Source organism: Rhinolophus hipposideros (assembly GCF_964194185.1).
Source record: "Rhinolophus hipposideros genome assembly, chromosome: 20".
NCBI lineage: Eukaryota > Metazoa > Chordata > Mammalia > Chiroptera > Rhinolophidae > Rhinolophus > Rhinolophus hipposideros.
This window is the reverse complement of record NC_138066.1, coordinates 41,051,664-41,076,861: the sequence shown is the minus strand read 5'-3', so window position 1 is coordinate 41,076,861 and position 25,198 is coordinate 41,051,664. Positions and strand designations below refer to the sequence as shown.

At 42.9% G+C, this 25,198-nt stretch overlaps 2 protein-coding genes across 10 annotated transcripts in view; both read left to right on the top strand.

Annotated features, from left to right (window-relative positions):
• Positions 1-5,705, top strand: part of TEX2 (testis expressed 2) — a 90,300-nt gene extending 84,595 nt beyond the window's left edge. For all 9 annotated transcript variants that reach the window (XM_081027154.1, XM_081027160.1, XM_081027157.1 and 6 more), the window contains exons 10-12: positions 158-367; positions 2,333-2,453; positions 4,072-5,705. In XM_081027154.1, coding sequence (XP_080883280.1) covers positions 158-367; positions 2,333-2,453; positions 4,072-4,194 — 454 coding nt within the window. In that variant the 3' untranslated portion in view covers positions 4,195-5,705. The remainder of the gene's footprint in view (positions 1-157; positions 368-2,332; positions 2,454-4,071) is intronic.
• Positions 5,706-16,168: 10,463 nt separating this feature from the next.
• The window catches only part of ERN1 (endoplasmic reticulum to nucleus signaling 1), an 80,034-nt gene continuing 71,004 nt past the window's right edge, over positions 16,169-25,198 (top strand). The window contains exon 1 of the mRNA XM_081028424.1: positions 16,169-16,396. Coding sequence (XP_080884550.1) covers positions 16,343-16,396 — 54 coding nt within the window. The 5' untranslated portion in view covers positions 16,169-16,342. The remainder of the gene's footprint in view (positions 16,397-25,198) is intronic.

Genomic DNA, 25,198 nt, shown 5'->3' with positions numbered 1-25,198 from the left:
ACCCAGAACAGGCCCCCACAACAGTGAATGACCCAGTGTCAGTGGTGCTGAGATTGAGAAACTCTGGTCTAAAGTAAGGTGAATGAAGAGTCACAACGTTTTTGTTTGTGAAGGAGCAAAGTTGCTGCTAACACCCATTTGTGTCCCTCATTTAAAGGTATGTTGGCGGTCATCGAACAAGTAAGATTATGAGGTTTGTGGATAAAATTACCAAGTCGAAATATTTCCAAAAAGCAACGGAGACAGAGTTCATTAAAAAGAAGATCGAAGAAGTCTCCAATACACCCCTGCTGCTAACTGTAGAAGTTCAAGAATGTAAAGGAACCTTGACGGTCAACATTCCACCTCCCCCAACTGACCGAATATGGTGCGTGGAGGGGCCCTCAGGGACAGCAAGCGATTGCCCTTGTTGTGTGACCATATAAATCCCAGCCTGCTTACCCTTGACATTGTGGAAAGGACCTCCTCCTGGGCAGAAGCACTTTCAGACATTTTTCATGGAACCTTAATGTTAGTCGTAAATCCCACTCCACTTTCTACTGTGAGTGGCTAATTCACATTTAAAGATTCATCTTCCCAGGTTAGAAAGAGTTCAGGTCAGTAGGTGACGTTCATGGGATGAGCTGTTTCTACTCTTGACCTCCCTCCTCTCTAAAGCCAACCTTTTGCACCAGTAAGAACACTGCCATTTGTAGGGCTCTTACTTTCTGCTTGGCCTGGGGTGTAACTGCTTCACCTGCACAGCATCCTGTGGAGATGGGTGCTGTTGTTATCCCACTTTACAGACAGGAATCACACATCCAGCAGAGTCCCAGGAGCTTAAGAAAGAAGACTTCCCTGGGTGAGACCCAGATGTTAAAGAGGCAGGAGTATGTGCACTTGGTAACTGTGGTAGGAAGTCTATCCCAGGAGTTATCACTGAACAAACCAGTGGTTCTCAGTCCTGCCTACATATCAGTTACCTGGGGACTTAAAATAAAGATATGCCCAACCCAACCCTCAGGATTCAGGGGTTGGGGGACCAAGCCAGAATTGAGAATCACTGAAAAAAATTATTCATGGATCTAGCAGAAGAAAAATCACTGTCTGTGAATTTCAATTTAAAATTGACATTCCAAGCCATATAAAATGTACATAAGTGTATACAAGGGTTGCCTAAGAGATCTCATTGTACCACAAAGTATACTCATATAAAAAAGATAGCTCTGTTTTATCATAGAGGAAAACCAGCATGCCAGTACACATCCTTAGTGTTCAGAGGGTTTGTAGGAATGATCCAAAGAGGATTTTTGAATTGACTAACCGATTAGTGATGACATTGGTGTTTCCCAGTAAAAACTTAAAAATATTACTTTAGATTTTAATTTCTTAGGTAATATTTTCATTTAAAAAAAGCTTATAATCTTACCATCCAAAAATAACCAGTTAATATCTTTCTGTACCGTCTTCCAAACCTAATTTTAAAATGTTTGTAAATACTAAGAGTTAATACATTTCTCCCCCTTTTAAGCTTTAAGATCTATATCAATTATAAACGCCACTGCTCAGTGGGAGATGAAAGCAAAGGCCTCTGGGATCGTGCCAGATAATGATGCTCAAATGCTGAACTATTTGTTGATCCACAGAGATAAGTTTAGATATTGAGTGTTTAGAAACATTTATAGCAATTTGACATTTTTATTGTATTTTTTTAAATATTGGTCCATGACAAGTTGAAGTTTTTAGTTTGGTAACACACAGTCTCTTGTCTGGATACTTTACTAGCAATTCCGAGTGCCAATCTGCTCCATCAAGAAGACGTAATAAGGGTGGTGTGGAGTGTGGAATGAAAAAGCAGGATCTAAAAAACGTTCTCTATTTACATATGCATATTAGGAATGTGGGGAATATTGACCCCATTTCTCAGTGGTCTCATCTCCGGGGTGAGATTCAGAGAGGCAGTGTCTTTCACTTTCTGCTTTATGAACTTGTATATTTTGGGTTTTGTAACATATATATACTGCTTTTATTTTATAAAAATAGAAACAAAAAAGGTTATTGCCATTTTAGGAAAAAACAAAGCCCGGGCCACAGACTATTCCAGTGGCGCTTCCTGGCTTTCTTAGTTTGTCAAAACGGTTCTCCGATCATCACAGCCCACCACACACCGTCCAGGGACACAGGGAGTTCACAATTCTTACTTGCTGTGCCGAATTATGTTTTAGAGGGGATTTTCAGAATAAGAGAACATTTTAGTAGTGATAAAGGCCTGTGCAAATGAGGAATGTTGGCTGTTGGTACTTGTCCACTTCTTTCCTTTGCTTCTAAATGTGATTGTTGTCTTCTTTAAAAGGTATGGTTTCCGGAAGCCACCATATGTAGAGCTGAAAGCTCGGCCAAAACTTGGAGAGAGAGAAGTGACTTTAGTTCATGTGACAGACTGGATAGAGAAGAAACTGGAGCAAGAGTTTCAGGTAAACCTGCAGGGTCATCTAGTATTTCACACTGAGGGTAAAAGCTCTGGGTAGAACAGAGCTTCTGAGCTTCACGTGGGTCAGGATCATATTTTGAGGATCCTCATCCCAGGAAAGGACACGTATGATCAAACAGGTCAAATTTTAGGTAGTTTCAAAAACCCTGAAACTCACCCACAGCACCCTGCTAAGTAGTCGTCAGAGGAAACCCAAGAGGAGGGGTCAAGGAGCAAAAGGACTGTCTTACAGAGGCCTGGCAAGGGTTAGGCCCTCCTTCTTGGGGGGCTGTCTTTGGACTTTGTGGGGCCTGGAATTGGCCAGCTCGTAGCACCCACTGTGGTCAGGAAAATTGTCCCCGTCCCCGTGTGCTAGCCACCTTGCTCCACTTGTTCAGTTCTCATGGAAACATGGAAACCCTTCCGTGTGCAGCTGCCACCTCCCCTTGAGCTCCAGAGATGCACCAGGTCTGTCACTGCCCTGTGGGTAGTATTCTAGGGTGGTCCTGGAGATTACACTACGCCCGAACTCATTCTCCAGGCCTGCCCTCTGCATTCTGCCACCAGAGGTTAATAGCAATGTAGCCGAGGCCCTGGGATGAGCTATCTCTATCAAATTTTTGTTAGATATTTGAGGCACAGTTGTCTTTCAGGGTTTTATGGATTACCAATTTATTTGCTTTGTACTGAATTTCACTTTTAGAAGAAGACCCATATTTTTGCAGTGGTATATTTTGAGTTATTGCCTTTAAAACTATATTTTTATTATTTAAAAGCTATAGATTAAATATAACTGAAAACCAATTTCTGGAAAGCTTATTATCACCAAATGGAAAAAGTATTTTGAACCTAGTTATGGGAGACACCTTGTGCCTTCAGGTTTTTTTGCTTTTTCTTCTCTCTCTAGATCCTACGTTAGGATTTGAGTGGGTCATCTCTTTAGGGGTATTGGGGTACAAGGAGCAAAAGAGACAAGGGGGCAGAGATTGGTGCCTAGTATTTTTGAGGCAAGTTGGGAAGTTGAAGTGTAACTACTGCATTTTCCCATAGTCACCTGGGAAGTTTTCATTTATGCTTTTGTAAGAGAGCATTACTGAAGATTGAATGCATTGCCAAAATTCACTTGTACAAAACTACTTTATAAACAGGCAAAGCACCATTGCTATCCATCATGGATTATCCTTTAGGTATTCACTATAGTAGGATTGTGTGTGTGTGTGTGTGTATACACACACATATATATGTCTGGTTTTGGTTTTTAAAAAAATTTGCTTACATTTTGTTGATAGATTTAAATGGATGAATTCACTTGGAATGTAATTTAGAAATATTATGAGCAGCTTAAGCCAGTTCTCGTAAAATAAGGTTGAGTCCATTTGTCAATAATTTTATTATATGTACATGAATCAAAGGTTGCTTCTGCAACAGGGCTGACTTTATTGGGTTCTTGTGTCTATGCACTGATGTGATTCCTCAACTTTCTAAATATGGTAGAGGAATTCGGTATGTGTAGGAAGTTGTTTCATATATATTTTAAAAACTTGCCTAAATTATCAAAACAGTAGAGCGACAGCCTGAGAAAACAAAGCATTCTTCCACCTGGCTGTTCTTTCTTCCTACAGAAAGTTTTTGTTATGCCAAACATGGATGATGTTTATATCCCTCTAATGCACTCAGCCATGGACCCTCGCTCTACTTCCTGCCTCCTGAAAGACCAACTTGTGGAGGCTGCTGATCAGCTGTGATGGCTGAAGATCTGATGTTCCCAGTGTTAAGAGATCTAGCTCAAGGTGTGGGGTTCTTGGCTGCCATCTGTGCTGTAGCACTGGCCTTTCCTTGTGCCACAGCTTCTGCCCTCTGCCTGCCAGTGCCCATTCCACTGTGAGGTGTCATTCCACGCATCCAGCGTCTGCTGTCTGGATTGCCTACTTCAAAGCTTTGACTCAGCAAAGGAAACAGGAAGAATCATCACAGTGGATTGAGAGGTCACAGTGACTCACACCACGGCTTTAAGTCTACCAGTTTTTGTGGCAAGAGCACATGAAAAGCAGTGCTACACCTGGAAGGCTTCCCCTTGCCTTGACTCCAAAGCTTTTCCTCAGGCAGCCAGAGCACAGATGGAACGTTTTCTCACTTCCAGTTTGTCACACAGCCCTCCACACTCTGAGAATGTCAACATAGTCATGTGTGGAGGGTAGAAAGTGGGATTTTGTGAGCTATTTCATTGGTGATAAAGAGATATGCATAGCAACTTACTTTTCTTCATATTAAATTGTGCGTTTTGGAAGCAAGTAGCCATAGAACATGAACATACACTAACACTATCAGCTGGGGTGGGGACAGTGGGATTTCTCTGAACATTAGGCAAAGCCATGAGATCAAACCATCCCAAGCCTTTTACCAGTGAGGTACAATCACCTGGTTCTAACAAATCCCAAGTGGTTTCCTAACATGAGCATATGTGAAAACATCAAACACTGCACATGACCGGATCGGGTAGGAACAGAAAGCCAGAGCCACCAGTTTTCTATCTGGCACTTCCAGTGTGCTCCAGAAAGCTTTGTATAGGCATCTAAATGCTTTACTCTCCTTGGTTCGGGATGTTTTGTGGGCAGTTTCCTTTTCTGATGGCCAAAACAGAACTGCTATCATCAGGAGTCAAGACCAAAAGTTTGCTCAACATCAAACACTACATATCTCAAAGTTAACATGTCACATGTCTTCAATGTTGCCAACTTTATTTTGTGCATTTGTGTCAGAATGTTTAGTTTACAAGTGTGAAGGCTCTAATTGTACAATTTGCTTTGAGAAGTACATTAAAAATGATTTTGTTTAAAGCTTCATTCAACATCAAAATTACCTTGGGTAACTGATAACTTCCATCTGTGGACTGTGCTAATAGTGGTTTTTTAAAACAGCACCTTGCCTGAACATGAACTTTAAAGAAATTAATATATTGAAAAAAATATTTGAGCCCGTATTTGATTACTTTAATTACACCATTAAACCATTTGACTTAAATTATTTGACCATTCCAGTTGGTGTACTAATTTCTCATTGTGTAGGCCAATTTGCCTGTCAGTCCGCATGTCTTGTTCACTGGTCTTTATAATTTCTGTGCAATAACTAAAGGCAAAAGACTAGATGCACTGCTGTGTGAGATTACACACGACTGTACCTTATTGCACTTAAATATGTGGGGATTTACAATCGCTTGCATTGTTTCACAAAATAAATATCTCATGTCAAATACTGGATACGCATCTTATTTCTAAATACTGTTTATAGGGACAGAATAGTGGGTACAGGTCACTTAAGTGGCCCGAGGTCACCAATAGCTTGCATTTCCTGGGTGATCACTGGACCAGCCCTTTTAAAAGTAGTCACACCAGACCCGAGGCAGGTGCTATTATCCCCAATCCACAAGTAAAACCCAATCTTCCTGAACAGGAGGCTCACACCCATAATTGCCCTGTAGTCCTGTTAACTTGGTGCCCCCGCCAGTTACTAAGCACCCCAGCAGTTCTCACCGCCTGGGACAAATTCATTTGCGCAACGTTTTTAGCCCCACTTGGAACGGTATCCAAAGCAGTTGGCCTTAAATGGTACTTTTTGTAAGGAGGTCGTTGCCACACCTTAGCCAGGGAAGTTCATGCACCTCAAGACCCAAGCCAGTTCCTGTCCAGTACACCACGACCTGAAACTTACTCCAGACCCCGGCCGTTTCTCATCTACCTCCGGAGGCCATCCAGTCAACTGCGTGTCTCACTGATCGGCACAGAAATATGCGGGGCATGAAGTAGCAGAGCCTACAGGGCCCTGACGTCTCCCCAGGACGCAACCCCCTAGGAAACCCGCCACCAGCAGCGCGGTGCTGCCATGTCGCTTGCGGTTAAAAGGGCCGCCGGCGGAGAGCAGACAGCCCCAGTTATTTGCAAGCGCGTGCTCTGGCGCTGCAGCCTGACCCCCGGCGCCACGCACAGGCGCGGCGGGGGCTCAAAGGCAGCGCGTCGCGATAAGAAATACCGACACCAGGGCTGGGATCAAACCACTTTATTGAGAACCTTCGGGGGAGGGTCGAAGGGCTGGGAGGACGATGAGATCCTAAGTCTTCGCTCGGCCCGGATCTACAGGAAGGAGAGCGGTGGGTGAGCGGCTGTGCGACAGCGGGCCCGTTCCCTCCCCTCCCCCACAGCGGCCCGGCTCAGACTCCAGTTCGCATCACCCTTGTCAGCAGTCTAACACGTGCTTTGATTGGAATGTCATCACCGCGGGCTACCTGCCTCCCACCCGGCTCCCGGGCCCCGATACCCGGGCCGAGCCGCCATAGACCAACACAACGACCACCTCACCTCTCAAGCTTCCCGGCCGCCAAAAGGCAGAAAACTTGGCCGGGCTTCCACTTAAAGGAGCCAGCGGGTCGGTTGGGCGGGCCTTACCGCTATTAACCAATAGCAAGCCAAACTTCCGGCCACGTGCCTGTGAAGTAGCCTAACAGTTGTCTGTGCTCCCTGAGTCCTCCAGAGTATAGAGTGGTTACGTGTCAACCATGGAGATAGGAGCAAAGACAGACGGAGAGTCGCGCAGTGTTCTACATTCTTCCGGGCGTCTTTCCACATCTCGAATTGCGCCTTGTAATTAGCGCGTCTCTCAGCGCAAAAGAAAACTTGACAAACAACAGAATGCAAGTAATGCCTAACTTCTTTGAGATATGTTGTGCCAGAAGCTAGGCTAGGAGCTGAGGCTAAAAAGGTGACAAATTAACTTTGCCCTGAATTTAGAGTAATGTGTTGCGGTAGAAAGAGCTTGTGTTTGAAAGCAGACCGAAGTGCACCCAAACCTGACTTTGCAATGAATTCGCTCCATGACCTTGAGCACTTAACCTTTCTGAGCATCAACTTCTGAAAAAAGGAATATTCAAAAAAGTTGGATTCAATGAATTCATGTTACTCTCCTGGTACATTCTGAGTGGTAAACAAGTTTTTTTTTCTTTTTTGAAAGGACTAGTGTGATGTGGAAAACTTACGTGATTGCAATACTTTAATAAATGCTACAATGCCAGCCTCCTGGGGAAGCCCAGAAGAGAGAAGCCCTAACTTTGGGAAAGCTAAAGTGCTTCTAAGCTCATACTTTGAGCCAGGCACACTATTCACGAGTGGATAATAGGAATGCGGCCCTACCCTCTAAGAGCTTGATTTATCGGTACAGGGAACTGGAAACTGTCATAATATCGGGTCATCTTTATTTCCTTCATATGTTGGAAATTCGTTTCCTTTTTTCCCCTTAATAAGGAAAATGGTTTTGTGTGTGTGTGTGTGTGTGTTTGTAATAATGAAAGCATTTCAACCTATGCGTTTGTAATTGAGTGGAGCTCTTATTTTCATTATTTTCTGCAGTCTTTAGTTAAAATTAAAAATTCCTCGTTTTCCAAGGCGATAATTATTTTGGCAATTGTTTTGTAACTTCTATATAATTATTTTGATCGTCATTTAAACTTTTGTTACTTCAACATTTATTACATTGTGGTAACAGTTTCTCCATTGGGAAATGTTCAAGTTTTCTTTGTAGACTACAATATGATATGTTTTTATAAATGTTCCACAGACTTTTGAAATGAAGATGTTTTCACTATCATGTACAAATATTAACATGAAATATTCATTAAATCAACTTTAGTTGTGTTGTAATTATATTGTCCAAATATCTGCGTATTTGATACCTGATTGCTAGTGTATGCACTGTCATTGATTGATAGTAATGTGTGAGATTAGGCTTCAAATACAAATGCTGGTGAGAATGCAAAGCAACAAGAACTTTGCTCCATTACTATTTGGGAATACAAAATAGTACATGCATTTTGGAAAAGAAATTGGACAGTTTATTATAAGGTTGAACATACACTTAATGTATGACCCAGCTGTCTCTGGGTATTTCCTAAGAGAAATGAAAATTTGTGTTCACACAAAATCCTGTATATAAATGTTTATAACATTATTCATAATCCTCCCACCCCTCCCCAAAATTAGAACCATCCAAATGCCCTTTACTGGGTGAATGGTAAACAGTTGTGGTACATCCATACAATTGAATGCTACTCAGCGATGAAATAGAAAGAACTACAAATATATGCAACACTTGGAAGAATCTCAGAAGCATTATGCTGAGGGAAAGGAGCTAGACTCAAAACACGGTATAATTCCATTTTTACGACTTTCTAGAAAAAAACAAAACTGTAAGGATAGAGAACAGATCAGAATTTCTGGGGATTGGGAGAGTAGGGAGCATTTGACTACAAAGGGGCAGCACGAGGGCATTTTTGAGGGTGATAGAACCCTCCGTATCTTGATTCTGGTATGGGTACATGATTTTATGCATTTGTCAAAACTCATAGAACTCATCCAAAAAATTTGATTTTACTGTATGAAATTTAAAAATAAAACGTTTCAGTCATTTACCTTGATTATTTCTATTATTACTTGTTTTCTATATTTTGAGGCTGTGCTGTTTATCTCAGTATGGTTTGTGGCTGATAATATTTCCATCATGGATTACACGTATTTATGTATAAAATAACACTCTAAGCTATTTATGGTTTTTGCCTTGAGTTCTAATTTATCTTACATTAGCGTTGCTACTCATGTCTTTGTTTGATCTGTTTGTCTGATATAACTTTGCCCATCCCTTCGTTTTTAACCTTTCTATTATTTTGGTTTTAGAATATCTTTTGTATAAGGCATATGGTTGGATTATAGTGTTTAGCCCAATGTGATAATATTTGCCTTTTAAAGATGCATTTAAAATTTTTATTGTGAAATGTCTTTGTTTACAAATATGTCAGCTTGGGAGCTCAGCTGGAGCTGTTGATTAGAGCAACTCCATTCTCCATGTGGCCTGTGTTTGGCTTGGGATTCTCTACATGTGGCAGCTAGCTTCCAAGAGGAAGCATCCGAGACTGAGTATTCTAAGAGGAAGGAAATGGAAGCTGCCAGGGCTTTTAAACCTGGGCTGGGAGGTCTCCGAATGTCACTTCTGATCCAAAATCAGTCACAAGGCCAGTCTAGATTCAAAGACAAGGGAAATAAGCTCCACCTTTTGATGGCAGAGCAGCACGTGCGTATAGGGAGGGAAGGTATTATTTGGGGCCATCTTTGGAAACTATACCACAATAGAGTAGTATGATTGGCCCAACCTGGGTAGGTGCCCGCTAGGGGACAGACTCTGTCGACACCACCTAGCATATCTGCCCCACTTGCAAAGCTGGCCCCAGTTCCTGTTTACTCACTCTTTCTGTGGCCCCAGTAATAAGAACAGCTCCTTGACCATGGTAAACGTCTGACGAGCTATTGTTGAATTCCTTCTTCTCAATCTTGTTTGTATAACTGCACCAGTCAAATGCTTTCCATTCTGCCTTGGCAAGGTCTCAGATCTACCCCCTCCTTGCTCTTCCTGCTCTAGATTGACAGTCTTTCAGACGCCTGCCTTTTCCCCTAATTCTTCCTGAAACATAACTTCAGTCCTTTCTCACTCTGCTGCCTACTAGAGAAAGCCCAGCCTGAGTTTAGCACCGCACCCACTGGCCAATCCTGCCGACCTTCCCAGCCTCATTTCCCTACTGCTTCTTTGTGTAGAAGCCAAGCACACCCTAACTGATATGTCACTTTGGGCTTCCATGAAAGCTTTCCTTTCCCCAAGCTTCTGTTCAGGTCCTCCTCTCCCCCAAGATATCCTTTTGTCGCATCTGAGAAAAGGCACAGCCCTGTTACCACTTCCATGAAGCCTCCGCTCTATCCTTCCCCACCCGTTTCCTTCCACCAGACCCATCTCTGTCTTGAACACCATAGTTCTATCTCTGAGTTTATTCTCACCTTCTCACACTTTCCACAGTCAGCATCGTGTGTTGCTTATTTCTGTGCATGTCCTATCACCGTTACCCACTTACAAACTGTGATATTTCCTCATAGTATCAATCCTTTGTACTCAGAAGCCCTCAGTGATATTTGTTGAATGAATGAATGGTAATAATCCATGTAGAGGTCAAAAGATGAAGTCATCTCCAAAATGAAGCTGACAAAATTATAGCTAAAGTTCCTTTTCTCTCTAACTAAAATTTGGTTACGTCTATGAATGAGTTCTCCTAGGGAAAAAGGAGATAGAATGGATAAGGTGGACCTAGTAAGCCTTAAGAAACACAGTCTGGGACAAGGGAAAAAAAGACAGAAAATAGTAATATCCAAGGAGGAAAAGTTCAAGAAAAAAGAACTGTTAACATTTGAGGTCTGACAATTAAGTTCTCGAACTCATCCTAGAAAAAGTGCTGCATACATCACTGCTGAATATCACTGTGGTCACCTTCGTAGTCCTCCCCTTGGGAAGCTATGCACCGACGCCAGCGCCTAGTCCACCCTTCAAAGCAATTTTGGAACTCTTTTTCCTGGAATGGCCAGAGCTGTCGTCGTATTACCCTTGATATCCTGAATGTCATCAGAATGTCTTCCTTTCAATGTTTCCTTTAACTTCGGGTAAAGAAAGGTCAGGTCTGCCTGGTGGCTCAGGTGGTTGGAGCACCATGCTCTTAACGCTGAGATCGCCAGTTCGATTCCCACATGGGCCAGTGAGCTGCACCCTCTACAGCTAAGATTGTGAACAACAGCTCTCCTTGGAGCTGGGCAGCCGTGAGCCGCTGGAGATTGGCGTGGACTGCCAGGGCTGCAGCGAGCTCCTGCGGGCTGCTGTGCTGCCAGGAGTGGCCCGTGTGGCCAGCATAAGTGGCCTGTAGCCATCGTGAGTGGCTGGCAGCCGGCAAGAGCTGCTGTGAGCTGCTGACTGATTGGGGGCCAGATCAGGTGGATCAGGTGTTCCAAAACACTTATTTGTTTCCTGGCTAAAAACTCCCTCACAGACAGTGCCGTATGAGCTGGTGCATTGCCGTGATGCAAGAGCCGTAAATTGGTGAAAAGTGCAGATCTTTTTTGTCTAATTTTTTCACGCAGCTTTTTCAACACTTCCAAATAGTAAAGTTGGTTAATTGTTTGTCCAGTTGGTACAAATTCATGATGAATAATCTCTCTGATATCAAAAAAGGTTAGCAACATTGTTTTGACTCTTGATTTGTACTGATAGAACTTTTTTGGTCATGGAGAATTGGCACTTTTCCATTGTGCACTTTGACGCTTTGTTTCAGGGTCGTATTGGTACACCCATGTTTCATCACCAGTGATAACATGGCCCAAAACATCGTCTTGCATCTCCAAAAGGTCTTGGCAAACTTTGACTCTCCTTTGCTTTTGCTCATCAGTGAGCTCCTTCAGGACCATGTCTGCACACACTTGTCTCATGACAAGATTTTCAGTTAAGATATTCCTGTTTCTCTATCAATATTTACTTGGTCTGCTATGCTTCTCACAGTCAGCTGACAATTTTGACGCACAATTTGACGAATTTTTGCAATGTTTCACCCTGACCACTCTTCATCCATGACACATTCTCTCCCCTCAGAAAAACGTTCAATCCATTTGTACACTGCTGTTTTCTTCATGGCATTATCCCCATAAACTTGGACTAACATGTTCGTAATTTCACTTCCATTCTTGCCAAGTTTAACAAGAAATTTAGTGTTTGTTCGTTGCTCTAATTCAAGCTCAGACATTCTCACGATGGCACACAAAAACACACAACAAGAATGAACGCCACTCAGCAAGACATCGCCACACATCAACACGAACACAGCTGTGAGACACTGATATGCCAATGTTATGAAACCTTACCGAGCTGCCAATGTAAGCGCACGGTGGCAAGTTTGTGAACTTAATTATCAGAGCTGAACTGAAGACAGGCCTAGGGAAAAAAAGATGTAGCATTGGCCATTGGGATTTTACAAGAGGAAGAATATTTATGAGCTGCTTGGGACATGTTTCCAGAGAGTTCTGTGGAAAAAAGCCAGACTCCAGGGGATTAGGAGGGACTGGCCAGTGAGGAAGTGGAGGCACTCTCAGAGGAAACTGTTTCCACATTGGTGCTGTATTGGTCCTTTGAGAATATTAATATACTGGTGGACATATTAATATGCATTATGGACACTTCACCATGGTGACATATAGACTTGGCACAAGTGGGTGTGCAATAGAACAACTCAGAGGCAAGTGAACAAGTAATCAGTCAGGATTAGAGTGAACTGCCTCACGGGTCACAAGCCCCAGGGAAAGCTCCCTCTTCTTTCCCCGATGGCTGCTCTGTTCCTAACATTCTTTACCAAGCCCCAGATAAGATCAGGAGACTTACATGTGATTTGAGGCAATGCCCCTCATCACCACATATTTGTGTAAACTTCTGGTTAGTAGTAGTAGTCCAGGGACATGGCAATCTGGGCTCCTGCCTAACTATGTTTACAAGTCACATAATTTTACCATGTCATCATGCTGGGGAAGGGGCAAGAATAATAACCAGCTAATGGTGGACCATGTTACAGCATCTGGGGTTGCCTAGACAAGGTCTGAAGTTATGTAGGTAGCTGGGTTCTAATCCAGGTTGTGCCTCTTACTAGCTGTGTGTTACCCTCCTGGCTGTTAACCTTTCTAAATGTCAATGCGTCATCTGTAAAATGGGGCTCGTAGCACCCACTTCCTAGAACTGCTGTGCAGATAACGTGAGATGGTCCCATAAAGCATGTATTTTTGCACATTTCCAAACAATAGTGACAGCCAATAGATATTAACCATGATAAGAAACACTTTTGTGATACAAGAAAGTGTGTAGTGGGTTGGATTCAATGAGTGTCATAATCTTTTCAAATCCAATCATCCTAGAACAGGAAGAGTCAAAGGTCGGTTTACCTAAGAAACTGCTCACAGTGATGTGGTTTTTCTTAAATTTCCCTTAACTATTAGGACACGAAGGAGATAGAAATTTATCCTGCTACTGGACTCTCACTTCATCATTTTATTTCTCCCACAACTACCCTACACGTGCTGTAAATTCAGGTCTGTTTGAAAGCAGCAGTAGCATCAAAACCACACACAAAATCTGTCGGTTTATTCTGATAAAGATTGTTCCTTACTTACTGGAGCTTCAGTCGACCTCCCTTTCTGGTTTTATGGGCTTTTACTTTCAGAGGGAGCTACCTCTCACTAAATAGCTACCAGCAAACCAACCTCCTAATAATTTTTCCCCCCCCCGGCATGGAATCTCCTAATAATGTTTAAATGAAATTTTGAAGGTGTTTTTTACAGAAACGAGAGGCATAAACACTTTTAAAGGCTGAGTCATAATTTCTTCCACTAGAGGGCAGCATTTGCTAAAATAAGTAAAAGGGATTTATGGCCACAGGGATTAACACAGGACTTTTACGAGGCTGCTGGATCCTAGGATCTTGGCTGCCCTTAGTCACCTGCAGAAACTGGAAAACACACAGCCTTTGAGATCCACCCCCGGAGATTCTGAATCAGTAGGGGAAGAGGGCTTTTCTAAAGTTCGAAAAGGAGTTTTTCTAAAGTTCTCAAAGTTTGGTAACCACTTTCAGAGAGAAGTGAAAAATAAGATTTAAAATTTCTCCCACTACTCACTGCCCAGACATACTATTCAGGTCCTGTTGCTATATATTTTTTTAAATTTTTCACCTTGATGCAAAAAGAGGGCTTATCTTTACACTAAGACCATGACCTTTGACTTGCTTAAAGGATGCTATTTAGTGTGATTTCCAAAAGGATTATTCACTGCTTGTTTTCAGGTTTTTTATATGGGCAGGTTTACTCCAAAGGCACCCTACAAAATATTTCCATTTCTGTTTGTAGTTATCAGTAATGCCATTTTTTGCTTTATCATAAGCTGAGATATCAGTATGAGTTGCTAGTCAAGTGAAGTGTATAAAACATGTGAACTGATTAAACTTAAGAACAACCTAACTGGTGCATAAGACATTCTGAGAGCATATAACAGTTTAATTAAGGCCTGGGGATTTGCCCAGCTGAGTACAAGATAAATATACCTACCTTGCCCAGGCTTCTTGGAATGGATTTTTTTTCTTTATTGGGTCTTTAAAAACGATTTGTGAGTCAGATTGAGGTAAGCATTCCCCTTTGTGTTTCATCAGCTGTGCTTACAAAGATCACAGTGACATTTTGAATTGTCAGAGGGCTGCCAGAGTTCCAGCACAGAAAGTTCCCTTCCTAGACTTATTCTGAGAAAAAGCACCAGAGAAGGGATGTGAAAGTGGCATTTTCCAATCATGCTTCTCTTCTAATTCAAGTTTATTGTCTTACAGATCCTGTTGTCAGCTTGTAAGTTGGACAGGTAATCATTAAAGGGCTCCTCCCTGGGCACCTGGCCTCACTGCTCAGGAGTGATGGAGCCTCTTTCCACACCTCTCCACCAATCCCAAACTAATCTGTTTGCATTTAGACATGCAGATAACACTTTTCAAAATGTGTCTACCACTTTCACAGTTGCCAAGATTTGTCCCACTCTTAAACTGGTCTGTTGCATTCTCCAGTATTGGTAGGGATTAGTCCCTTGACTGTGACCGGGTGGAGGGGGTTGGGAATGGGGAGCTCTGTTTACAAGACTTTGGCCTACTATGCACATTTCTGTGTTCTAGTTGGATAGGATTGATCCACAGTGCACACACACCAGACATTGGGTCCGTCCTCCACTACTTCTTTGCTATTTTCTCTTGCATCGCTCATTCCTTTTCCCCAACACCCTGAAAAATCTTAGGTTGTCATAGGAGCAAGTCGAGAAAAATTAGAAAAATTACTATTTCTTTTTTTTTTTCCTCCTAGGCTATATCAGTGTTCTGCTCCAAATTTCCGTTCACTCATTACAAACAATATTTCCTCTCTCCCCTCTTCCATCTAAATGGAGGGCAGCATGGGACCCAGTGACCAAACAGCTCTGGGCTCTTTAATTCAGGTTAATAGCCCATAACCCTCAAATAGACTTTGTATGAGTCCTCACCACACCCACTCCCTCCAATGAGTTGTGACACATGTCATCTCAAGCTTCAGGAGGTCACATCTACAAATGCCATGTAAACACACGACACCAGCAGCCGAAATGGTTTCCTTCTGTGCTTATAATTTTTGGCAAATGATTTGGCCATGGTTTATTCCAAAAGGAACTGATGGCTGTTGGGCGTGATTTGAGGATAATTCCCGAGGGGTGGGGGTAGGGAAAGAAAATGCCTTCGCACTAACTGAGGCGCAGCTGGAGCATCTGGAGGACCCCAGGGCTGTGGACTTGTCACCTGCTGGGCGCAGGGCAGAAGCGCCGTTTGCTGGAATCGCCTGCCAGCAGCTGCCCCTCGCTCCACAGGTCGCCGTTGATTCCACCATGGCGGGAAGACGAAGCGGGGGCGGGGGGGTGGGCCTTGGGCAGCCGTGACCGCCAGTCTCTTGGCCTTTTCCCTTATCAAATCTGACGCAACCAGTCCGTCAGCGGGGTTAGTGGGACCGCATCGGGGAAGGGGTGCTGCCGCGTGGTGGGGCTACCGGCTTCCCCCCGCCCTAGGACAAGCTCAGCGCCCCTAGACGCCGGACGCCTAGGCCTGGTCCTTCGGTCCGCAGCCGGGGCCTGGCGACCTGCGGCTAGCAAGAGGCCAGCACCGCCCTCGGCCCCGCCCAGGTCCCGCCCCTCCCGCGGCAGCCCCGCCCCCGCCCGGTATCGGGCCCGCCCCTGGCCGGCCCCGCCCTCAGTCCCGCCCCGACCGGAAGGAGCGCCGGCACCGGCGCTTAAAGGGTCGGGAATGGGGTTGCCTCCACTGCCTAGTCAGCTCTGCGTTCGCTGAAGCCCGGCCACCACCGCGCTGTCGTCGCGGCGCCCCCGCCCCGTCCTCAGCCCGCCTGCCCGCACCGCCCCCCTGAGCCGGCCGGCGGGGCCCGGAGCCAAGACAGAGTCCTCGCCATGCCGGCCCGGCTGCTGCTGCTGCTGCTGGCGCTGCTGTTGCCCGGCCCGGGGGTGAGTGACCGGGGATCGTGGCGTGGGGGACATCTCGGGGCGGCCGGGATTCAAGCCGGGAGCGGGCGGAGGCGGACCCAGGCCCGGTGCGCCCCGGCGGAGGCTCGGGCTGGGCGTAGGAGGCGGCGCCCGGCGGGGAGCGAATGCCTCCTGGCCGGCCAGAGTGGCTGCCGCTGCGGCCAGCCCCGCCGAGGCGCACGCCACCCGAGGGGCCTCGTGGGCCAGCGCGGCTGTCACGGGCAGCGCCTCTGCGGGCCTCGTGCGCAACTCTGTGTCGCCCTGGAGGCACCTCGGGGTCTCCCGAAGGCCCAGGACCCTTGGGAGGCCGCCCCACCTGCAGGACCCTCCCCATAGGTGGGCGCCGCCTCTGCCTGGCGCTGGCGGCGGAGGAAGGACTGAAAGGGCCGTGTAATCTACAGGAAGGGGATGTCTTGCGTTTATAATCCTTGCTGGAACTTTTAATACGAGAGAACTTTGGGAAACTAATGCATCCGGGAGAAGGAAGGCATTTTTACACAAGAGCTCGATCCTGCTTACCTGCCTTGCAGGTTTCTTGGAATTGCGAGGCAGGAGGCTTCCTTTTGTGCGCCAGCGGTTCGTTAAGCAAGTTAAGCTGTGGGAATTGGACTCTTTTAAGACCCCATGTGGGACAGCGGTAAAGCCGCTTCAAAACTTTACATGCAAGACTCTTCTTACGTGAGATCACTGTGGGGCTGTCGGAACCTCTTTTCATCCTTTTCTGGAGAGAAGCGCCTGGTTTACATTTATTTGACTATTTAAGACCTTTCACTCAGGCTATGGATTTGGGCACCACGGCTGGGAGGACATTTTGTGGACAGACTTGGCTTTTTTTTTCTTCTGGTTAGAAGAACCTAAACTAGCAAGTGGTTTTTTTTAACAAATGTATCGTTCAGGATGTGGGTATGATACATTGGTGCAGGTTGTTTAATGACCTCCACTGTGTACTCTTTAATGTAGGATATCATGTACCAGGTGTCCAGGTGGAGAATTGATGTGTGTACCAGAGTACCACAGCGTGAAGTCTTTGGATGTTATGCATTTTAGGTAAATAATGGTCCGTGCTCTTGGAGTAGCAAGGATTTGGAAACAGCTGGAATAATATGTAAGGCCACTTTTGTCAACTTCAGGGGTTTTTTAAAGGAAACTTTGTGCACACTTTACAATAGAACTCATGTAAGTGACGTTTCTCCTCTAATTTAAGGGAAAAAACATTTTCACAACTGAGGGTCAGGTTTTGAACTTGAACACTGCATCCTGGATTGGTTAACTGCTGCCTGGCATCTGTTCACGCGGAAGAGTATAAACAGAAAAACCAAACGTATGGCATGAAAGTTGATCATTTTGAATCAAGAGGGCCAAGATGTATATGGTTTTCTTTGCCACATCTTTCCATTTGCTGTTTTTTTCGTTGGATTCCAGTGTTTTAGTTATTGAATAACTTAGGCTTAAAGAGTTAACTATAACTATTTAGCTTTAGTTAGGACTATAGTTTCAGTTCATGTAAATATTTGCAAACTGTATTTAGAAATCCAGACTTCTCAGAGTTCATGGTAAAATATTCCAGACCCTTATCAAAAGGTTATGTTTTAGTGTAACTATTTTTCAGGTAAAAGGTCAGAATCTCACTCCCAGAATTATCTGCCAGTAAAAATGTCAACCCCGAAACATAGTGAGAATTTTTATTCGAAAACTATACGAAACCCATTACGAAGTGTGCAGTTAAGCTAGACAGCGGTGATATTACTATATAGAATAATACCCTGGCAGTAAAATCAGACAAACCTGAGTTCTAACTGGTCACTTGATAGCTGTGCCCTCAGGCAAGTTATTTTACTTCTTAGAGACTGTGTTTCTTGATATGTGAATTCCTGATAAGGGGATGGCTAACATACTAATGTGCCCGAAAGCACCTTGCACATCACAGATGATAACTAAGTATTCTCCTTACCCCCCTCCCCCCCACAGGTGCTTTTTACTCTGTTATCATTTTTTATACTATGTCTCTGCAAGGAGCATGTTTTGATGCTGTTTCTTTTTGTTTGACGAAATAACTAGTAAACTGGAGGCAATAAATACTGTGATTTTATTTCAGTATGTGTATGATTGAGCCAGACATTGATTTAGCAGAGGCCGAAACTCTAGGCTACAAGATCAAAAATGCAATAACATCAGTGTTCTTAGGGGTGTGAGGTTGTGTTTTGTTAATCCAGAAGGTGCTTATTTAGTCAGTGAGTTTTTCCCTCCTTCCTAGACCTGGGTCTTATACCTAATGTTAGTCTGTGTTCCATCGCTGCTGTCACCTCACTGTCATGTAATTCTCATTTTAAGATGTTTAGGTTCCACTTCTCTCCAGTACCAAAGAGGTCTGTAGCCTGTGTGGCAAAATACTTTCTGCAGTTATAATATATACAATTCCTTTTATTCAGCTCCTGTTTGGGTTTTATTTATTTGTTTATCTTTAAGTTGAAAAACAAATTGTCAATTACAGTTGACATGCAATATTGTATTAGTGTTAGGTGTATAACTTAGTGATTAGAAACAGTGTTTTGGGTTTAGAGTGTAATAAAAAATGTCTTAGAACTCTAAGAGTGTACAGAAACACTGAAAATATTATCTGAGACGTGAGTCTTAACTAGACATGTTCTCGCTTATCACGTATGCTGAGTTATCACCTGCATGAATTATCCTAATAGAAGATATCAAGTATTTATACTCGCCACGAGGAGAATTAAGCTTATGTTATCAAGGCTGCTAATCATGACATGAGATTGTAGTCCACATGTGTATTATTACATTAACTCGCCTGCCCACTTGGCTTTCCACAGTCACATAGCTTCTAGGAGCACAAGAGAAAATGTGTATGAGATTTCAATGCAGACCATATTCCTGAATATAAAATCAGTGGGCTATGTAAAGATTTCTTCATGTCTGGACAGAACTGCACCACCTGCGTGGGCCTGGGGGGTATAGTTATTTCGCTGGTCTTATCTTTTGATTCAATATCATATACTTTTTTCATAATGAACAAATGTTCTTCCTAAAGAGATGATATAGAGGAGAAAAGCCTAATGTATCATTTTAATGGATTCAGTTTTCATTATGCACAAATAACTCAGGGCCTGTAACCTAGCAATGATCAGAGTGTGACGCTGGCTTAAAAAATAGGGACAGTGAATCATAGTCTGTGAATAAGAAACATGCTTGTTGGCTATATTTCCCAAAGACTGGGGATTTTTTTTCTGTCTTTATCTTTACCTACATCCCATGTTTGTTTCCCTGCCTCAGAGCAACACATTCTCAGAGATATTTAAATGAGTGCAACAGACCTGACACAGACTGGGAAAAGTAGAATTTAAAAAAGCAATCATAAACTCCTCGCTTGCATTCCTTTTTTTAAAATTGAAGTTATGTTTTAGACAGTTTCTGTATCACTTCTGATTATCTTATGATCCTTGTTCATGTACAAACATACAACAAATTCAACAGTGTGAAAATATGTGTTCTATATTTTTGTTCAGGTTTTGGGGGTTTTGTTGCTTTTTTCCCCACAGAATGTTTCCCATAACCTGTTAGGAAATATTCTGAGTATGCCATCACATTTGTCACTTTTAGGAGCAATTTAGTAAACCATCATCCATGGCCAAAGCATTTGAGCCTTCTGTTCCCAGCCCCAGGTTGGGGCCTGGGGACATAACTGACCAGGGTTGACTTGGTAATAAGCCATGCTTTGCCTAGTGATCACCTGGTGAGACTACAGGGGTTGTTCCCAATTTTTCCACTATTATAAGGAAAGGTGTAATTCCCTTTTTTTTCAAATCTTGTGTGTGTATGATACCATGGGAAAAGTTTTGTATGATAACATGGGAAGATTTTTTTTTTATCCCTCAAAGTAATCATATTCATTGTAGAAAAGTTAGAAAGCATAGAGAAGTCTAAATTTACAGAAAACAACAAACCTTTAATCCTACTATGCAAATATTACCTCTGTTAACATTTTAACGGCTTTATTGAAATATAATTCACCTATCATACAGTTTACCCAATTAAAGTGTACAATTCAATGGTTTTTAGTATATTCACAGAATTGTACAACCATTACCACAATCAATTTTATAACATTTTCATCATCCCCCAAAGAAACTCCATACACATTAGGTGTCACTCCTCATTTCTCACAAACCTCCTAGCCCCTGGCAACCACTAATCTACTTGCTGACTTTGTAGATTTGTGTATTCTGGGCATTTCATAAATGTGTGGTCTTTTGTGAGTAGCTTCTTTCACTTAGCATGTTTTCAAGGTTCATCCATGTTGTAGTGTGTGTCAATGCTTCATTCCTTTTTAAAGCTGATAATACTCCATTATATGGTTATACCACATTTCGTTTATCCATTGTTCACTTGATGAACATTTGGATTATTTCCCCTTTGGGGCTATTATGAATAATGCTGTTATGAGCATTTGTATACAAACATTTGAATGGCCATATATTTTTCTTGAGCATATATACCTAGGAGTGGGATTTCTGGGTTATATGGTAACTGTATATTTAAACTTTTGAGGAACTGCTCGACTGTCTTCTAAAGTAGCTGCAGTATTTTACATTCCCACCTGCAGTTTCTCCACATCCTCACCTAGTGGGTATAAGGTGGTAACTCATTAAGATTTTGATTTGCATTTCCCTAGTGGCTAATGTACTAACATCTTGATATATGTCCTTCCAGACATTTTTCTGCGCACGTATTTGCATGGATAACATTTTTTGTCCCCAAACTGAAACATATTATAGATCTTTTTGTGTCGATAAATTTAATTCTGCAACATTATTCTCACTGGCTTCTCTGAATGGATATGCCATGATTCCACCATGAGGATAATGAGGCTGTTTTTAATTTTCATTTCTATAAACAGTGTGATAAACCTTATTGCTAAACTCTTAAATGCATCCTAACTATTTCATTATTGCTTTCCTGGAACTGGAATTTGCTGATCGTATGTACTCTTTATAATTCCCTTCCCCAGCCCCCAAACAATATTGGATGTTTTAAAAAGCACAAAACTAGCCTTAAATTGGGTTTATGATAGCAATTTTAAAGTAAACTTTTCTTTTAGCAGTGTGGATTTTAAGTCAAGTGAAAGTGGAATGTTTAGATTTTGTTTTGCTTACATTTTAAAGACGTAAGTAACCATGACAGTCTCTTGATGACACCTTATGTACCTAAGAGCTAATGTTTTATTCTGATTTGCTAAATAACTTATATGCAAGGACGTTGGGTCTGCAGCGGTTTCAGATCAGCTCTCTGGCAGGTGTGGCTCCCACGAGCACCCTGAAATACCTCGGGGTAATCTGAGTTTGGTTTTGAGGGTAGCCTACCTCCTACAGACAAAATCCTTTCTATAGTTGGCTGTGGGGCCATTTACAATTTTGCCTCAAGACTGTTCATAAATCAAGAGTTGATGCACTGGTTGTCCCTTTTGGAGGCAACTGTTCTTAAAGCATGTGGCTTGTCCCTACAGATGTTTTTCCTCGGAAGGTTAAAGTACCACTTGACAGTAACATAATGCCTTTGGTGTGTTTTGTTTTATTTTTCCCCACAAATATACCTAAACTTATTCATCCAAAGGACTGTTATCACTTTCAAAATAATCACCCCTTCAGGGTCAGTGTTTATCTCATACAAGTCAATCTTCTTACTTTTGAGTACTTCATTTAAGAATTTATTTAATCTATTTAATAATTCAACTTTAAAACAGAAAAAGGAACCCTAAAAAAGCAAGTATTCACTTTTATGCCAAAATTCTTACACAACTTAAAACATTTCCCAATTACCTTCCTATCTTTGCTTGACTATAACTTTTACACTGAAGTTTTGATGAAAACTATTCTTAGTCAGCTTGATTGCACAATTTATTGAGGACACTTGGATACCATTTTTTGTGTATTTCTAAAAACTAACTAAAGACTTTCTACCATGTAACAGATTCAAAAATGTATTCTTTGAAGGGAATTTCAAAAAAAATCCAGAAATATTCTGAGTAACGGGAGCATACGTGAATAAATGCCTCTCAGGGTTACTAGAATCCGAGTAGGTTAGACAGCTAGAAGAGATCTGGCTGGTGTAATCCGATGAGCCTCAGCATTTTCTCCACCCCAACCCCACATAAGGAACTAGATGCATGTCAGTCAGTAACAGTGGGAGCACATTAGAACCTTCCAGGGTGGTGTTTGGAGCATATGCCTCTCTATTTCAGTCATCATCTTCCCCTCCCAAATTGAAAAAAATCACTGCCCTGCTCTGTTCCCCTGAGCAGACAAATGAGGAAGTTGAGGCCAGAGAGGGTCGTGGAACCTTGGACCTGTCCAAGGTCACGCGTCAGTGGCGGAACGGAACCTTGAACCTAATCCTCCTGCTTCTCTTTGATGAGCAGCCCCCACAATGCTTATGTTCTGATGCTGTTAGAACAGATCAGTCCAGCTTCCCCAGTCGCATCCTGAGGAGGTGACCCAGCCATGTTGCAGTTGAGAGATGGGATTTAGAGAAGGATGGGGAAGAGAAGAAAGTAGATTTGTAAGCTTCAGGTAATGCTTTTGGCTCTCCCCAAGAGTTGTGGCCTCTTACCCTTTGTTTCAGTAGGAGAAAATGCAGCTTTGAGCAGGAAACACTGCCTTCACTTGAGACTCTCCCTCAGCGAGACTGACTCTTCTCAACTCTGGAGCCACATCCAGCAACGATCATAGAGAGTAGAGATGAAGACACCTTTAAACCTAATTCACAGTTTAAGCTTGTTTCTTTGCTTGCGGTCTAATAATATCCAAGCAGGTGCTTGTTTATTAGTAAGATCTCACCCAGAAATGTTTCTGAAATAGCAACACTGAAAGTTCATGTCTTTAACCAAACCTTTAACCAAAGCTGCTCTTCCATAGTACGGTCACAGCCTTCCTCAAGGAATCCCGAAAAGATGGAGCTCTCTAGTTAGCAGGCCTGGCATGGGGTGCTTGTTTGCCTTCGCAGGGTCCCCCACATCCCAAGTGGTTCTGGCACCAGAGAATGAGTCTGTTATGACAGGAGAATGACAGTGGACCGTGGACCCTGAAGGGACTCAGGTTAGCTTAGGTGGGTCTCAGAAGAGTGTAATGAGGGAGGGAGGAAGGAGCCAGGACGGTGCTTTGGGTGGGGGTGGGGTTTCACTTCTCTTGCTGGTTTGTCCTAGACGGCAAGGACCCTGTCTTGCTTATCTTCTCATCCTCTGTAGCGTTTGGCATGGTGAGTTGGCCATACCCACTGCAGTGGGCCCTCAGCAAATATTATTGGAATTCTTTGAGGCTTAAGACCAATAAAACAAGGAGCTGTTTTTATCATCAGGCAAGTGGGTTGTGGATTTTTTTGGAGGCGAGGCAGATGTTGCCTTAGCTGTAATCTATCTTCTTAAGTGGGATCTCATCAGTCGTGTTTCTTTCTACAGAATGAGAGGGGCTTCCTGGATATCTGCTTGGGTGGACATGACCCATGGTGTGTGGTGCCCTCTTGACGGGCTCCTCATATCAGTAATGAGATTAATTTTAACATTGCCAAACCCCAGGAGATAAATGGTTTGTGATTATTCCAAGTCAGTTTCAGTTTTCACTCAGCAGGATGTTTCACAGTTAAAAAAACGAACCCTCATTCAGAGTTGTCCTCTTATGTATTAAACATGATTTCCCTAGTTAGTAGACTAATTTATAATTATAATTCAAAACCTCCCCTTTCTCCAGTGCATTATTTTACCCCCTCTGTTTCCGATGAGGGGATAATTGTTTGTCTGGGCCACAGGAGTGTTTGTCATGGAAACTGAAATTTTTTCATACATTTTCTGAACAAACAGTGCTGTCAAATCCCCAGAAGCTGACATTGTCATTTGATCTCCAGTTGGATCAGAGGAGTTTGTTGCTCAAACTAAATCAGCTCTCTTTTCTCTTAAAGCAAATGGCCCATGACTCCTGAGGGGTTTCTAGGAGTGAGAGAAACACCTGTAGAGAGAGGCCACAGCTGCAGCTAGGAGTGTGTGACGAGGCAGTGCTTGTCAGCCCGGGCTGAATTAAGTCACCTTGAGTCACCTGGGGAGCTTTCTAAGAGCCCTATGCCAAGGCCCCACCCCAGGTGAATGAAATCAGAATCTTTAGGAATGGAGGCTGGCATCCTTTCTTTTAAAAACAATTTTTTTTAAAGCCCCAGGTGACTAATGTGCAGCCAGGTTGAGGCCACCAAGTAATTCCTGTGCCTTAATCCTGGACAGATTAAATGTGTCTACCTGTACCCTGGACCAGACTGGAGAAAGCTTTTGGCTCATTTTATAGAGAATTGGGATCATTACATTCTGCTGGTTAGCAGCAGAACTGGAACTAGAGAGCCTAGCATTGTTATTGTTTTTTTTTAATATGTTGCCCAACTCTCAAAGAGCAAGTAATTCCAGACAGATGGATAGTTTTTCTTTGAGTACTAACTACAGAAATTGCTTTTTAAAAATCAGCTTTGACTGATAGCTGAACTTCTATTCAAATACACTTTGAATGCATTTGAATTACACAATGTTTAGAGAATTATCTAAAGTTACACTTAGGCTTACCAATTGTTTTTGCCTTCTCCATATATTAAGAGGCCTAAGGAATCAAAACAATACAGCATCCTGGCGGGTGAAACCATCATCCAAATTTTTGTCACCAGAGTGAAGTAGCCAAGGGGCCTGGGTATTAAAGAAATTTGTGGGAGAAGTTCAATAATTAAAGCACAAGAATGAAGCATGTA